This window comes from Rousettus aegyptiacus, unplaced genomic scaffold, assembly GCF_014176215.1.
Source record: "Rousettus aegyptiacus isolate mRouAeg1 unplaced genomic scaffold, mRouAeg1.p scaffold_m13_p_5, whole genome shotgun sequence".
NCBI lineage: Eukaryota > Metazoa > Chordata > Mammalia > Chiroptera > Pteropodidae > Rousettus > Rousettus aegyptiacus.
The window spans coordinates 86,992,162-87,009,276 of NW_023416308.1; the positions used below are offsets into that span (position 1 = coordinate 86,992,162).

Sequence of the window (17,115 nt, forward strand, 5' to 3'; positions counted from 1 at the left end):
CCCCTCACCTGAGAGCATCTCTTTCCCACTTGCTCTCCTGTGCACCAAGGTTCAGGTTTCGTTGGCCTGAGACTAACCTAAGCAGTCCCTGCTGGAGGACCAGCCAGCTACCTTACAGCTGGGAACAGAGTAATGAGGGCTTCCTGTTTCTGGGAAATAAGGGAGTAATTAGCAACCGGTTGGAAACCACAGACGCTAATGAGGATGAGTGAGCTGGGAGCCGCAGCCAGCTGCCTCTCTGCTCTTGTTAAACCTTCTTCTCCCAGGTCGCCCCGCTATTTTAACAAGCATATACATTTCCCATCTCCTATTGCTCTATTACTAATTGAATGACATCATTTTGTGTCAATTCTGTGTGACTGAGTTAATAATAAAAAACTGTCCTGAGCCATGTGAGGCTGGGAGTCTGAAGCTGTCATCTGTGGCATGTTACTTCAGGACTTGGAGCCTTAAGCTCAAAGTGGTCAGCAGGCCAATGGATCGGGGATTCGAATATTTGGCATCTGTAGAGGATTTAATGGTTTGCAAAATGCTATTGATGGACTCATTCAGTCAATAGTTGTTGAGACCTACTGTGTTCCTGGCATTATGCTAAACAAATGAGCACAGAGGTAAATTCTTGCCTTTGTCCTAGAGGATATCACAGTCTAGAAGGATAGCTGATAACATGGCAGAAGTTTGACATCTATAATAAAATAATGCAGCAGAGGGAGGATGGGATAATGGTTAAGACTGTGAAAACTGGAAACAGACTGCTTGAATCCTGTCTCTGCTATTTATGGGTGTATGACCTTTGCATTTCCATCTGCAAAAGGGGAACAATGTAATACCTGCCTCTTAGGGATGATGTGATGATTAATAGAAAGCATGTTAGGAGTGTGTCTAGCACAGAATGAGAACTGTGCTAAGTGTATTTGCTCTTTCAGGAAACAGGGGCAATCTCACAGAGCTCAACCGAAGAGTATGATGAAAAGGCTATTTACAAAAGTAGGGCAGGACTTCTGGAGTCAAAGGCCACAAGAAGACAGTTGGCCTCCTGGGCTGGACAGGGCATACCCTAGAGGACAGGCTGGGCTTTGAAAGGCTATCTTCTTACCGGATTGCATGAGACTCTGACCTTCCTTGCCCTGCAGCCTGGTGATTTTTTTTCCCCCTCTGTCCTGTCTCAAATTGTGTGTGAATGTGGTGATGGGGGGCGGGGGTGGGGAGTGGGGGGTAGGGGTAGGAGGGGAAGAGGTGCTAAGTGAAGGGGACAGTACTGGGAGGTCAGAGACTGTGGCTGCTGGTCATCCTCACACCGGAAGCAGGCCAGAGCAGCCCAAGCTCTTGTCAATCCACAGGCATGACTGTCCCCCTTTTAGCTAGTTTTGCTTCTCCCTGAGTGGCTGAAGCTGAAACGGGGAGTGTTGGGAAAGAAGACTAATGCTGGGGGCTGGTCTCCAAACCTGTAACCCCCCACAACTTTCAGGCCACATCTCTGTCATTGAGCCTGGCCAGAACTTAGGAAACACATTCTGGATTTTCCTAGGCAGCTTCAATTTTATAGCATTTTATCTTTTTCTAGATAAGACTTTAAAGTATATATTTAAAGAAAACTTAGTTTTTATACATTCACATTCATTCCTTTGATAGTCATCCAATAAATATTTGAGCTGATTACTATTATGGATACTTCAGACATATACATGCAGGAAATAGACAAAAATCCTTGCCCTGTGGCACCTACCTGCTAGTATATGAGAAGCTATTCTTTTTCAGATTCTAGGTGCAAAGCTGGGAAAACAGCTTCTTTATGGGAACCTTAACCAGGATTGATCCAGTCCCTGCTGAGCCCAGAGTTAGTAAAATCTCTTAAGCTTGTGGTACTTTCTATAGTTGTCATTTTCGTTCCTCCTGTTCATGTCCCCACAGAATATAATGTGCATATCATAGGACATTAACAGCCATGACCTTGTCTTAGGGACATAGTGGCATAGGGAGCCTGAAGACTGCATTTCACTCAGTGATCAGGGAGAGGTTTTGGGAGAGAAGCACCTTGCCCCAAGGTTAGAGTGTGCGGTGGCAGAGTTAACAGGGCTAAGAAAGACAGGGCCTGCAGAGTCCTTTGAGCCTGTAGGAGGGAGATATGGGGCACTTACTTACCCACTTCAGCAGAGAAAGAAATGGCCCTTCCCCAGGACTGAATAGTCTTAGGGTCCAAAACTAACTCACAGTCTCTGTGCATGAGGACATAGGAGAGTTAGAAATTGCATCTGGGTCAAGTAAGATTCAAAGAGTCACTTGTCGGAGGCACTGAACTGGAACTGACTCCCTGTGTGAACTTGAGAAACTGTTCCTTTTCTCCAGACCTCAGATGCTCATCTGTGAAATGAGGTAGAGGGAGGGATTGGGCTAGAAGAACTCTAATGGCTCCACGGTCTAAGTTAGAGGTTGCAAAACTAGATGCCTACAGGACCCAGACAGGCAATTGAAATGGATGACGTGGGCTCAGCAGGGACTGGATCAATCTGACTTAAAAGATTAAACTTATAATAAGCTTCAGCAAATTGTTGTCATGCCAAAGTGTGGGCTCAGTGTTGTCAGATCAGGCAGTAATTTCTTAGAAGCTAGAAGTATGGATTTTATGGAAATCTTCCAATTTTCATATTAGCAAAAATTTAATAAAATGTTTTAGACACTGTGTGAAGCAATGAAATAAAGCAAAATGCATCTGTGGGCCATGTCTGGTTTCAGTTCCAAACTGGCAAGTGCCACTGGTACAGGAAAGGGGGTGTCGGGGCTGGGGCAGTTAGGGAATACCTCCCACAGAAGATGGACTTTTACTACCACCTGCAGGATGAGAACCACTTAGATGAAGAGTGAGAGAGAAAACCACATCTCCTGCAGAATGAGATGGGCAGAGGCACAAGGTGGTAGTGGAAGTCGGTGTAGGTTTGCCAGACAATCGGAAGACAGATATGCTTTTAGGGAAGAGTGGGAAGGTTTCTCAACTGACCAAATTCAGACCTAAATCTCTCAATCCAACTTCTTCAGGCTCCTCTAGTGCTTAAATCCCTTCTAAAACATTTGATCTATTGCTTATCCAGACTAGGTTGGGGTCACCTCCCACCAGGGGGACTCATCACTTCTGGATCTGACTCAGGAGCAGCCGGCATCGGAGGTGAAGAGTTAATGGAGAATAACCAGATTATCTGGGTTTTGATACCAGCTCTCCACCTCCTTACTGCATGTCCTGGGAAAAAATACTTCATTTCTCTCTGGGCCTCAGAGTGTATTAAATAGTACCTAGTCCACGAGGCTATTGGGAGGTTTTAGGAGATCATACACTTACTGTGCATTTAGCATAGTGCCAGGCACATAGTAAAAGCTCAGAAATAGCATTAAGAAAATTAAAACAGATGTCTTCCAAATGTCCCTTCCAAGGATAGTGACTTGGTACCTGCAATCAGAAATACCCACAGGGCGGAAGGAGAAGAAGTGGCCTTATCCAGTTTCCATACTGTGGTTGCAACCCCCTAAGTCATTCTGACAGCCTTTGCTTGAGCCCTGCAGCCATGCATCCTGCTGGCCCCAAGGGTGTCTCCTGACTGTGGTGACTACCAACTGTTCCTCTTTTTCCACCCAGGGGTCCAGCTTATTATGGGCATGCTGTCTGAGAAGCCAAGGTCTGGGACCCCTGCTGAGGTGGCGGCCTGTGAACGAGTCCAGCAGAAGGCTGCAGTGACCCTGGCGCGTCTCAGCCGAGACCCAGGTGTGGCACGGGAGGCTGTGCGACTGAGCTGTAAGTGGTGCTGGCTGGAGTTGGGGCTTGGGAATGGGAGCAGCCCTGATTTTGCAGTGGTGACAGAGGATTCAGAGCAAGAGCTGGCTGGGGTGAGCCCCACTGTGAGTGCTGGGAAATGCTGGGGCAGAGGCCCAGGATGCAGCCCCTAGTCTAGTTTATAACCTGGGGTTGAAGCAAGATAGTGGAAGGGCCTGGAGAGGTTTCAGTTGGCCAGAATGGTGACTCACCTGCAGACTTTCTGTTCATTATGACTCCATTCACTCATTCATTTTGTCATTCATTCACTCATTCAGTTATTCACTTACTCCTTCATTTATTCATTTGTTCATTCACTCATTAATTAATCCTTTAGCTTACTCATTTGTGAACTCATTTATTACTTTATTCATTATTAACTAATTTGTTAATTCACTCAGTAAATCGCTCATTCATTTAGTCACTTATTTACCCAGCAAAAGTTTTCACATCGCCCACTCTATACTAGTTTCTGTGCCGAATGCTAGGCATATAACACTGACTATGACATTGTCCTGACCACAGGGATTTCAGCCCTAATGGGATGGCAGATATGGAGAGAAACATTTGCACTTGAATGTCATAGAGTGATAGTCAAATCATGGCCATAGCACATTTAGTAACCTACATTTATCTGGGTTGAGTCAAAGAGTGTTTTAGCAAGAAGATGAGTCTTCAGCTGTGGTTTGAGGTGTTATTCTGATGTGAAGGCTGAGAAAGGGTGCTCCAGGTAGAGGCATGAGAATGGGCCTGGCCAGGTCACCTACCGCACAGACACAGGGACAGCAAGAGGTGGTCCTGGGACAGCAGAACCTTCCAACTTTGTAAAGACTTTATGGAGGCTAAATATACAGAATGATCTGTACTGTATACCATTTATTATTATCTTATAATGAGGTTTTTTTTTTTTTTTGAGTGAAAACTCAATTTGCATTCAAAAGCAAAGTCATTTATTTAATTTTCTTTTGTAAAGATCTAAACAACATTATCCTATGCAATCTGTGGTTTACTGTAGTTTTAGCTATAATGTATTTTCTGACCGATAGGCAATTGGGGGGAAAAAAAGGTACTGGGCAGTTACACTGGTAAAGATATAAACATGAAACATAGCTCTGGTAAAATCAGAAGTACCTATGCAGAAGTATCTTTCAGAAAGACCCATACTACCTTCTGCTGTAATTTTAACTGAATTCAGTCCTGGCAAGTATTCAGGCACTTCCAGGCTTGGGTTAGATGCCATAGCTCATCCTGACCTCACCAGGGTCTCTTTGCACCTGAGGGAGCAGCAGGTTTCCACCACAAGCTCCTCCAGCTGCATTCAGCCCCCCTTCCCAGCTAGTTGGGCTGATGGGGGCTCTGGGAACTACTTGTCCACACAGACCTCCATGCAGAGAGCTGTGTGTGAGAGAGGGGAGCCCCTCTGACTTAGGCCTGGGCCCCGTCCAGGGCTTGAGGTTCCCCATGTCTCACACAGGTATGTCCCGGCTCATTGAGCTCTGCCGGTCACCCTCTGAGAGGAACAGCAGTGACGCCGTGCTCGTGGCCTGCCTGGTGAGTTCTCAGTCTTCCCCCAGATTTCTCTCTGGGCTTTGGAATTGCAGACCAGGGGCCAGGAAAGCTGGCTATGCCGTGGCTGGCTTGGGTAAGCTGTTACACTTCTCTGGGCTTCAACTTTTCTCTATAAAATGGTGATAATAGTCATACTCTTTCACTTGATTCATAAAATTATGAAGAAAATTACATGAGGTCATATATGTGAAAGATGAGGGGCTGGGGAACCCCCTCCCCCCATGCTTAGCAACCATGAACCTTTGAGGTCCTAGGAAATCTTAACAGTGACCAAGACCAGAGTGGCTGGCTGGAGGAATGCTAGATGCTGTTAGTGACGTCATTGTGCTTGCAGCATGTGGGCGCTAGGGTATAGAAGTCTTCTGCCTTTTCCCAGCTGGATATAGTGAGAAAAGCTTTCCTTTTTTTTGGACAGAGCCCCTCTGCTGGTGCTCTTCCTGCTTTGCAGCTCTCTCTTCCTCTGTTGAATAGGACCGGAGACAATAGGACAGGACAGAGAGTCAGCCAACCACCAGGATCTTCACCCTGAACCAAGCAGGTGCATCCTGGGAAGTCCCCACTCAACTTCTTGATGCTTGGGGCACTCATTAATTCATTCAGTAGCACCAAATGGGGAAATGCATGCGTCCTCTCTCTATTCCTTCCTGCCTTGGCTGTAACTAATCCCAAAACAGAGCAGCTTCCAGTTGGAAGCATCGAGGAGCAGGGAAGTCATTGTATAAACAGGCCGTTTCACTTCCAGAAGGGAGCGCCAGATCCTTAATTGGTCCTCAAAATATGCAAGACAGAAGTGATGGACCTAGAGGTCCCTTAAGCTATTTCACAGTAAAGCCTCCTCCTCACCTGTCTTTTTTTTTTTTTTTTTTTTTTTAACTGAACTCACCTTATTTCTGGAAGCTTCTGATGGGCACTATATAGTGATAGGAAGAACAGCACATTACGGTCAGATACACCTGTCTTGTTTCTGTCATTAATGAGTTGTGTGACATCGAGTAGTTCCCTAAGTGCTATAAATTATATTCAGTAAATATTTACTAAGTGATTCTATGTACCATGTACTCTTCTAGGCTACAGGGATATTGCTGTGAGGGAGGAAAAAAAGATAAATCTCTGCTCTCATGGGGCTTTTATTCTGGTATCTACAGAACAACCTTAACCTTTTTGGGGCCTTTGTTGGTCTGGTGAAGCTTATGGAACCTTTCTCAGTATAATGTTTTAAATGCATACAACAAAATACATAGAATTTAAAAGGAAACCAATTATATTAAAATAATTTTTAGAGTATTTAAACATGTGATATATATTATAATGTATTGTACTTTCTTTTCTAAATCAATACATCAAATAAGAGCTACTGTACCCTTGACTGGTACTGAGTGTCAATGATATTTGAAAGTATCTACAACAACTGTCATAGGATATGAAAGTACGTGATTTCTACTGGTGAATAAATCACAGGGATTGCTGAGACTTTGGGGTTTGTTGCTACATTCGCAATTGAAAAAAGAGGCTAAGTTTCAGGTAGAGGTTGCTGAATGTAAAGATGTATTTTTTTCATCCAGTTTCACAGATCTTAATTCTGTTTGGCCTACTAAGTCAAATGGAGAGACATTAATAGTTGGCAAACACTTAATAATTGGCCCCAATTACCATTATCTTCAAAGCTAGGACAGCCAGCAACTACCTGACACTGACTAGGCCCTGAGGAAAGATTGGAAAACTATAAAGCTCCATTTGGATATGTGGGTTTGTTATCATTCCTTTTGCATTTTTATTATTAGTTTGAAGAACAGCGCACAGAAGGTCTTGGACATTATCCTTGATCTCTTAAAGGATTTTCCAGTCAAAAAGGGATTAAATTTCTCCTTGTAGATGAGTTGCTGGAGGCTGAAGAGAGCTCCTCCCTCCCTAATCTACCCTCCATGTGACTGCTGGGCTAATTTTCCTTATGTTAGTTTACAACGTTGACACTTCTATAAACAACCCTCGCATGCCTCCCCATGATCTATGGTCTACTGTCCATGTGCTCAGCCCTTCGCTTTGGCCTCTGACCACCCCTGGGCTCCGAAGGCTTCCCACTGCCTCCAGGCCCTGTCCAGCTTGGGCCTTTGCCTCAAGCCAATGCCCTTTCTATAGCTCTGCCAAGCACCACCTTTGAGGCTCAGATAGAAATCTCTGTCCTCCATGAAGCTTCCCAGGAGCTCCCCATGCTCAAAAACAGGGAGCAAACAGTGTGCACCTGGGCCTGCTGGCTTGGATTTTGTCTTCCACGGTAGGAGGCGAGTTGTTAGCCGGTGTTCCACATGTTAAAAGGGGAGGCTCTTAGAATTCAAGCACAGGCCTGCCTGACATTGCAGGTCTTGACTTTTGACCGGGCCATCTCGTTTCTAGCCATGCTTTCTGCCCCCATGTCTTATGGCCCAGGTCTTGCTACCTTTGCTCATGGGGGCGATTTATAGGTCACTCCCCCACCTCAACCTAGAACCTTCTTAGGGTCAGGATCTTTTTATTGTTCTTTGTGCCTCCATAGGACTTTGGGTTCAGTAACTGTTTCTGGCCTGGCTGAGGGACTTAGAGACTTATTTCCACCATTGGCCCCACCCGCCACCACAGCCCCTGGTGCCACTTGGAGCCCAGCTGGGTGGATGGAGTGAAGGCTACCTCTCCTGCCCATTTCCAAAGCCACCTTCTTAGTTTCAAGCCTCTTCAGGTGGAGGGAGGACATTTCAATTATCCTCTCCTATGTCCGGAAAAGTGGCAGTGCAGATTTCCTCTTGAAAACAGAATTGATTTTTCCTTAATGAAGTGGCTGTCGATGGGCTGCTAGGCTTGTTTCATACGGGAGTGTTTTCAGACTGTCTGGGCATGAGATCTTGGGATGATTGGCTGTTAACCCTTCAAGGAAAGCAGAGGCCAATAGAAAGGCATCAGAAGGGTGAGGGGATCTTTGAGCCCAAGGATACTGAGGAGGGGGTGCTCCTGATGATTTGGGTTCATGTCCTTCAGACCTTCTGGGGACCCTGGGGAGATAAGGGTGTCTATTCGCCTCTATGCTTTTACAGGTCAGTTTCTAATTCTCTCTCTCTCGTGTTTTGTTTTTGCTTTTCTCTAGAGGTTGCCTCCTCTTTTCGGAGTTTCTCTCTCCTTCTTTCCCTTTCCCCTTCCTCCCCTTTTTTTATCCCCCTTAACCCTCTCTCGCCCCCTCTCTTCCCTCCTCATCTGGCCTCCTCACCGCCTCCTATCCCTCTCCTACGATCTTCCCGACCCCCAGGGTACTCTATTTTTCTTTGTTACCATCTCTCTTTCCATCTCTCTTTCATGCTTGTTCTAATTTTTTTCACCGGTTTATCTTTCTCTTTGTTTCTTTATTTCCTTCTTGTTTTGCTGTTGTCTCTTTTTCTCTGTCTCTCTGCTTTTCTCTTCTACCTCATTTTCTCTCTTCATGGGTCTGTTTTCTAATTCTTTGTCTCTCTTCCTCCCTCTCTCCCTCTTGCTTTATTTTTAACCCCCATGATGTAAAATCCTCACATCCTCATCTACTAACGATTCCTGGCTTCTTTTTACTGTGACAACTCAAGGGTAATGGGGTTATTTCTCCCCGATGGATCAAGAGGAATCAGAAAGTGCCAGAGTCTGCCTCTTTAGCCCTTGGAGAAGTCATACCCTGGGAGAGGTAGGACACGCTAGTTAGAAACAACTCTCCTGGAGTCTACCTTTTGTCACTCATTTTTCAGACCCTGCCCATGTGCCCAGAGACACATATCCCTTCTCCTTTATCCAGCCTGGAAATGGCAGCACCTTCTAATTTAATGACAAACTTCAGCCATCCTCTGTTCGCCAACTTGGAGATTTCTCAACAATAGGTTACTTCTCATGTTTAGGTAATGAGCTCTATGCCTGCCTTGTACTCAGGATAACCTAGTGTCCTGTGTTTTCAGAATCCTGACTGTGTAAAGGTATGAGAGCCCTGGAGCTGAATTGCTGTGTTTTCTAGGGAAGTCCACTTTCCTCTCTGAGCCTTGGATTTCTTATTTCCAAATCGGAGATCATGATAATTACCTTGCAGTACACTGTAAGGAAGTGTCGGCATTCCTTCTTCTTTGCTTCCTCTGCCATTCCAAGTATTACCCTTTGTCTTTGTTTCCCAGGGAAGGACATCCTTAAAGCTCCCACCTTATTTTCTGATGCATACAGACTCTAAAAGGGGAATTAATATTCATCGAGCACTTAATATGCATTGCCTCAGATAACCGTAAAGAGGTCTAGATAGGTGCACAGCTCACGTTTGCAGTTTTAGGTAGCTCTAACAGCAAGACTGAATTATAAAGCATTTTGTTTGTTTCACAAACATTTCTGGAGCCCTCTGCCAACCCCTGTTCTACCTGCTATAGATATAGAGGAAAAAAAGAGTCTCTACCCTTGAGGAGCTCAGAGTTTAATGTGGGAAATAAATACCTAAAAACAATTGCAGTCAAGTGTGAGAAGGTTGAGGGCATCCCAGGTACTGTGGGTGCACACGTGAGAGAGGGGCCGCCTCTGCCTCAAGGAATCAGGGAAGGCTTCACGGAAGAGGTGACAGTGCACCAGGACCTGCCAGATGAATGCCAACTGCTGGCTAGAAAAGGGTGAAGAGGAACTTTGTGTCATTAAGAAGAGCCGAGCAAGGGCATGTGGGCATCAAATGGGAGAGCATACTGAGAGAAGAGTGGAACACTCAGTGTGTGGAGACTTGGGCGGTGGTTTCATTCTCCCGTTCCTCTCCCGTTCATCCCCATATTGGTGGCAGAATCTCCACCTCCTTCAACTTTGTGACTTTCTTCCTCTCTCTCTCTCCTCCTTCCCATCCCATAGTGCTTTGCTCAGAACCTTGCTGAATTTATGGATAAATCAACATCCCTTGCAGTTCTAAGTTTCCTCTAGGGACCTAGAAGCAGGAATATAACTCTACCATTGCTTCCGGCAGTTCCAGTCTCTAAGATAAACAAATCTTGAACTTAAATATGTCACTAAGTTGACCAGATTCTTAAAATGACAGATTTTGGAAAAGAACAGCTCCTAGAATGACTGAAAAACCAAGATAGCAAGATAATTATTAAGATCATGAAGACTTTCAGATGACATTCACCACAGTGACCAAGGTGCAAATGAAACCAGGTGACTAAGTATTAAGTTTGCTATGGTGACCAAAAGGACCAGATCACTAAGATGTCAAGGTGATGATCAGCTCAAATTGCCTGGTAAATGAGCCACTTCCTGAACTCTCCAAGCAGTTGAAAGAAATACATGCAGCTGAGCAGGGCTCAGTCTGACCGGTGTCATTTCTTCTGTTTTCTCCCCAGGCTGCTCTGCGTAAATTGGCTGGGGTCTGCCCTGAAGGCCTTCAGGACTCTGACTTCAAGCAGCTGGTCCAGCCCCGGTTGGTGGACTCTTTCTTACTCTGCAGCAACATGGAGGAGAGTTTTGTGTAGCAGGTGTGGCAGAGGAAAGGCATTCAGCCCCATCCTCATGCCCCCTCTGAGCACACACCTATGAACACACCTGACTACACATCAGCCCCCTCACCTTCTTATTTATATTTAATTTATTTTTTACATGAAATGTACAGAGGGTTAAATACTCTGGCAACATCATCAGGCAGTCTGTGTTCCTTGGGAGTATTTTTTTGTTTTTATTTTTTGACTTCTGTGACTTTCCAGTTACAGATGTTGAAAGGCATAATGGCTAATATGACAGATTGTCATGGGTGATTTCACTTTGTATTGATTTCTCTACTCTCACTATATAACCTTGCCTCATTTTTTAAAATGTAGGAACCAGAGTATTATAACTGCCCAGCAGTTTTTTTAAAGTTGAATTTGCTCTTTCTAAAAATTTTAAATGAATTTCATAGTTTGACGGAATATACTAGAAGAAAAGTTTTATTCTTTAATAAATGGAATCATACAAAATATGCTTGGATTTTCTGTTTAAATTATGTCTTCGACTCACTTCTTGCTTCCCAAGATTTCATGCCACAAAAAATTCCCAACTATTGAAACTGCATAGAAGTTGTATTGTTTTCATAGATATATAAATGGGTCAAGTTCTGAGTGATTTAATGAGGAATAAAAAATATTTCCAAAGTCCCCAGACACTCGGTTTCTCTTGGCTTCTTTGCTTTTGTGTAACCTCTCGGTGAACAGCTTCCTCAAAAGTATACTTGAAAGTAGTGGTGATGCCAGCTCGCAAAGGACAATTGTGAGGATTTCTTCTCAATTTCACATTCAATGACCTTATGTTGGTAGCTTGAAATTGACAATAGTGTAACTATTTACACCACAAAAATTGGTAGATGCTACAAATCAGAGCTTTGTTATTTTTTTCCAGAGAGCTCATTTACCAATTCCATTGCTTGAAAGTATCACAAAAACCTGTGACTCCTTCTGAAAGGTTTAATATCATCATATTGTGATATAACTTTATCCAATTCAAGAAACCTTTCTTGAATTCCATAACATCAAGACGCTAAAAAAGAAAAATCACATGACCATATCCATAGATGCAGAAAAAGCATTTGACAAAATGCAACACCCATTTGTGATTTAAAAAAAAATCAATAAACTAAACATAAAGGGAAATTTTCTTGATTTGATAAGGAATATCTACAGAATACCAAGAACCAACATCATACTTGAAGCTTTCCAACTAAGAACCTTGAAGTTTTCCCAAAAGATCAAGTACAAGGCAAGGATGTTTCTTTTCATCACTCCTTTTTAAATATCATACTGGAGATTCTAGGAATTGCAATAAAACAAGAAAAGGAAACAAAATTTATACTGATTGGGAAAGGAGATGAAAATATCCTTGTTCTCAGAGGACATGATCGTTTATATAGAAAATCTGAAAGAATCAACAACAAAACTCCTGGAACTAATAAGCGAAGTTTTAGGATAGAAGGTTCATATACAAAAACTCACCACTTTATTATATACCAACAATAAAGTGGAATTTAAAATTAAAAACATAATATAATTTACCTTAGCACCCCCAAAATGAAATACTTAGGTATAACTCTAACAAAATATGTACAAGATTTATATGATAAAAACTATAAAGCTCAGATGAATGAAATCAAGAAGTAAATGAATGAAAAGCTATTCCATGTTCATGGGTAGGAAGACTCAATATTGTCAAGATGTCAGTTCTTCCCAACTTGATCTGTAGATTCAATACAATCACAGTCAAAACCCCAGCAAGTTATATTGTATATATCAACAAACTGATTTTAAAGTTTATATGAAGGGGCCCCAAATAGTCAAGGCAATATTGAAGGAAAAGAACAATGTTGGAAGACTGACATTACCTGATTTCAAGACTTTCTATAAAGCTACAGTAATCAAGACAGTGTGGTGTTGGTCAAAGAACAGAAAAATAGGTAAATGGAACAGAATAGAAAGCCCAGAAATATACCCCCATTAGTCTACTCATCGTTGAGAAAGAAGCAAAGGCAATACAATCCAACCAAGATTGTCTCTTCAATAAATGGTGCTAGAACAACTGGAGATCTGCATACAAAAAAAAAAAAAAAAAAGAGGAATCTAGACAGAGATCTTATACCTTAGTGAAAATTTACTCAAAATGAATCACAGATATAAATGTAAAATGCAAAACTATAAAACTCCTACAATATGACAGGAGAAAATCTAGATGACCTTGGATATAGTGATGATTCTTTAAATACAACACCAAAGGCATGAACACAAAAGAAATAATTAATGAGTTGGTCTTTATTAAAATTAAAAACTCTTGGTCTTCAAAAAACAATGTGAAGATAATTGAAAGACAAACCATAGACTGGGAGAAAAATATTTGCAAAACACACATGTGGTAAAAGCCTATTCTCCAAAATACGCAAAGATCCCTTAAAAGTCAACAATAAGAAAACGAACAACTCTATCAAAAATGGACCAAAAACTATAACAGACACCTCACCAAAGAAGATATACAGCTGGCAAATAAGCATATAAAAAGATAGTCTATGTCATATTTCATCAGAGAAATACAAATTAAAACAACAATGAGATATTACTACACACCTATTAAAATGGCCCAAATCCGGAATACTGCAACACCAAACACTTGCGAGGATTTGGAACAACAGGAACTCTCATTCATTGCTGGCAGGAATGCAAATGGTACCCACCACTTGGAAGACAGACAGTTCAGTAGTTTCTTACAAAACTTAACATATTCTTACCATATGTTCCAACATTTGTGCTCCTTGGTATTTATCCAAATGAGTTAAAAAATTATGTCTACACAAAAACCTTCACATGGATATTTATAGCAGCTTTATTTATAATTGCCCAAACTTGGAAGCAACCAAGCTGTCCTTTAGTAAGAGAATGAGTAAATAACCCAGACAATAGAATATTACTCAGTGCTAAAAGTAAGTGAGCTATAAAGACATGAAAAGACATGGAATAGCCTCAAAAACATATTAATAAGTGAAAAAGCCAATCTGAAAAGACTACATGCTGTATAATTCCAACTATATGACACCCTGGAAAAGGCAAAACTAGAGGTGGTAAAAATATCAGTAGTTGTTAGGAGTTGGAGTGGGGAGGGATGAACAAGCAAGCAGACCACAGAGGATTTTTAGGGCAGGGAAATATTCTGTATGGTACCATAGATACAAATTATTATACATTTGTCCAAACTGATACAATGTACAACACCAAGAGTTAACCATAATGTAAACTATAGACTTTGGGTGATTATAATGTGTCAGTGTAAGTTTATCAGTTGTAACTAATGTACCATTGTGGTGAGGGATGTTGATAATGGGGGAGGCTCCTGTATGGCAACAGGAGATATATGAGAAATTTCTGTATTTTTTATGCAGACATAAAAAAAAAAAAAAAGTAAAGTCTGAATAGTAAAAAAAAAAAAGAGAGAGAGAGAGAAAGAAGATGGAGGAAGAAGAGGAGGAGGAACATCCAAGACTACATGGACTGAGCGCTTATTCAAAGGCATCGGAACACAAATGACACAGGGAAGCTTCCTCTTAAGGAAGATCCTCTTAAAATGGGAGCATTCTGCCCTCGGGGGACTTGCGGCTTCATCATGTCTTTCATTATACTTTTTCTTCGGCTATATTAAAAGTCAGAATAATTACTGCCCCTTTTAATAGTATCTTTTTGTAACACCCACAGAAAAAATAACGTGAAAATATGATATTGCACAGAAACAAAATATTATTAGCAAAAGAAGAAAGGGGAGAAAAGGAAATTGAACACAGAATGGAAAACTCATGGCCCAAACTTGTAGGGTCTTTTTTTTTTTTTTTTTTAATAATGTTATTCAGAAATGTGGAACTTTTGAAAGAGCACATATAAAAGAGGACTAAAAGGATGACATTGAGCCACAGATGGAATTTACTGTTGAAGCCTGGAGAAGGTGGGAGAATGTCCTGCTCTCCCTCTCTAGGCTATAAAAAGGAGGGCAGACAGGATGGATGACTCGGCCTCATCTGATGAGATCCTCAAAGCTCCCCCCACCCCACCGCCCCCAATCTTAAAGCCTGGAACGTGGACTATGTACTTGGCCGTATCTGTGAGCAGCTGCTGGGCTTTCAGGGGCTGCCCCAGCCAGGATGCAGGCCAGAGAACCCCACTCTAGGCCCAGAATGAGAAAGAAGTGAAGGAGTCATTCCTTAGCTCAGTGGCTCCATCTGAAGTTTTCCCCAAGATCGGGGCTAATGCTAATCTTATTTAGTGGTTGCCTCTTGCATGCAGTCATTTAACCATGAGTTAGTTACCTCTCATAATTCTCACATTTGTGAGTTAGTTGCTATTATTAATATCATTTATACCTTTATTACAGATGGGGAAACTAAGGCTAGCAGAGGTTAAGTAAGAGCGTCAGAACCAAAAAGTTAATACCAATATGGGGATTAAACCCACCTCTCTCTGACTTCGGAGGCTAATTAGGAAGAAAGCAAGCACTTAGCACCAGATACTTACTGGAAGGTAAATTTGGCTCTGGATCTATGTTGAGCCATCATCCCCTAGCAAACATATCATGAGGGACTGCTCTGGGCTCAGGAAAGCAAAGTAAAAATGACTAAGTGCTGTGATTACCTGTAAATTTAGGCTGGAAGTTGTTGGGTTAGTTGTCAGTAGGCCAGTCCCCTTAGAAAAGCTGTAAAGCATGATGGTTCAAACAAATATGAGCTCTGTAGCCCATCTTGGTTGAATCCTGGCTCCGCACTTACCGTGTGACTTTGGGCGTGGTACATAAACTCTCTGTGCCTCAGCTTCTTCATCTGTAAAAGGGGATTGATGATAGTGCCTTAATGATAGAGTTTTAGGATTAAATGTGTTAATACATGGAAAAGGCTTAGAATAGTGCCTAACAACAAGTGCACAATAAATGTGGCTACAAAGTCAACCAAATCCCACCTTTGTGTCTATTCAGCATGCCTGGTCTTTCTTAATGGTATTTCAAGTGTAGACCATAGTGTCTTAAAAAAAGAGACTTTCATCCTGAGAGGGATATAGAGACCATCCAGTCCCATCTCTACACCTTGCACTTAGGAGTAGAGTCTTGCCTAAAAGTACACAGTAAAATAATGGAAAGGCTGGACTTGGATCCAAGAAATAACCACTTGCACCATAGCTGCCATCTTTCTGAGCACCTGCTCTATGCCAGGCACTGTAACATGCGTGAAATGATTAAATTTCTAAAGTGACAGTGCTAAATTGTTATGAATCTCTTTTTACAAATAAAAAGTGCCCCTGAGGTTCAGAGAGACTCTCCTTCTTGCCCTATATCTTATAACTGGTAACGAAGGACAGGATTTGACACCAAAGCCCACAATCATTCCACTTTGGTTAACACAGGTTTTATTTATTTTAATTATTATTTTAAGGATTAACTTAAATTTATTAATGCCAAGTAAAGGAAGTTAACAGTTCCTGACCCTCCAGCTGTATCCACAATTTGGGTTTCATGCAGGTTTTAAATGAGTATTCTTGTATGCATAAGCCCAAACACCATGCTTGATCTTAAAAAATAGCAGCATAGCACTTTGGCAAATCTTGAACTTTTTTTTTTATTTGAAAAAAATCATTTGCATTTTTAAATAAATGATTTTTAAACAGTGATACAAAATCTTTAGTTATTCATTTGTTAAAATTGGTGTAACAGATATGAAAATTATTTCAGGAAGAAAGAGAACTAAGAATGAGACAATGAAATTAAACTTAAATACTCAAAATAGAAATCCTATATGATTTTTGATTAATACCATGAAAATCTCTAAAATAGCTACTCCTTAGTCTGGTTTCAGAGTAAAGCATCAAAGACACATCAAAGTAAATGCTATATGTTATCAGTTTCATTTTAAAAGTAATGACAACCTTTGGGAACAATAGCTTTAAAATTTTTTTTTAAAAGAGATTTCTGATGATCTCTTTTGTAAAGATTTCATTTATGTCCACAATCTTATAGCATCCTGCCTTATGATTTTTATCCATGGTTTATCATACAGCTTTGGGAGCTGGGCTAAACCTGACTAGTAACAGAAATTGTTGTGTGTGTGTGTGTGTGTGTGTGAAGAGAGACAGAGAGAATCTCAGACTTGAGATCCTCAAAGGAAAACATAGAGTCCAAATAGAAATTAATAGAAAAATCCATAAAGGCTATTTGCATATTTCCAAAATTTGGCATCACACAGAAACAAGAATCTTGTCAGTTTACCTACA

The 17,115-nt window shown here is 41.7% G+C and overlaps 1 protein-coding gene across 1 annotated transcript in view; it reads left to right on the plus strand.

Annotated features, from left to right (window-relative positions):
• INSC (INSC spindle orientation adaptor protein) overlaps nucleotides 1–11,357 on the plus strand; it is a 112,904-nt gene extending 101,547 nt beyond the window's left edge. The window contains exons 11-13 of the mRNA XM_016139568.2: nucleotides 3,626–3,781; nucleotides 5,274–5,350; nucleotides 10,708–11,357. Coding sequence (XP_015995054.2) covers nucleotides 3,626–3,781; nucleotides 5,274–5,350; nucleotides 10,708–10,836 — 362 coding nt within the window. The 3' untranslated portion in view covers nucleotides 10,837–11,357. The remainder of the gene's footprint in view (nucleotides 1–3,625; nucleotides 3,782–5,273; nucleotides 5,351–10,707) is intronic.
• The last annotated feature ends 5,758 nt before the right edge of the window (nucleotides 11,358–17,115 follow it).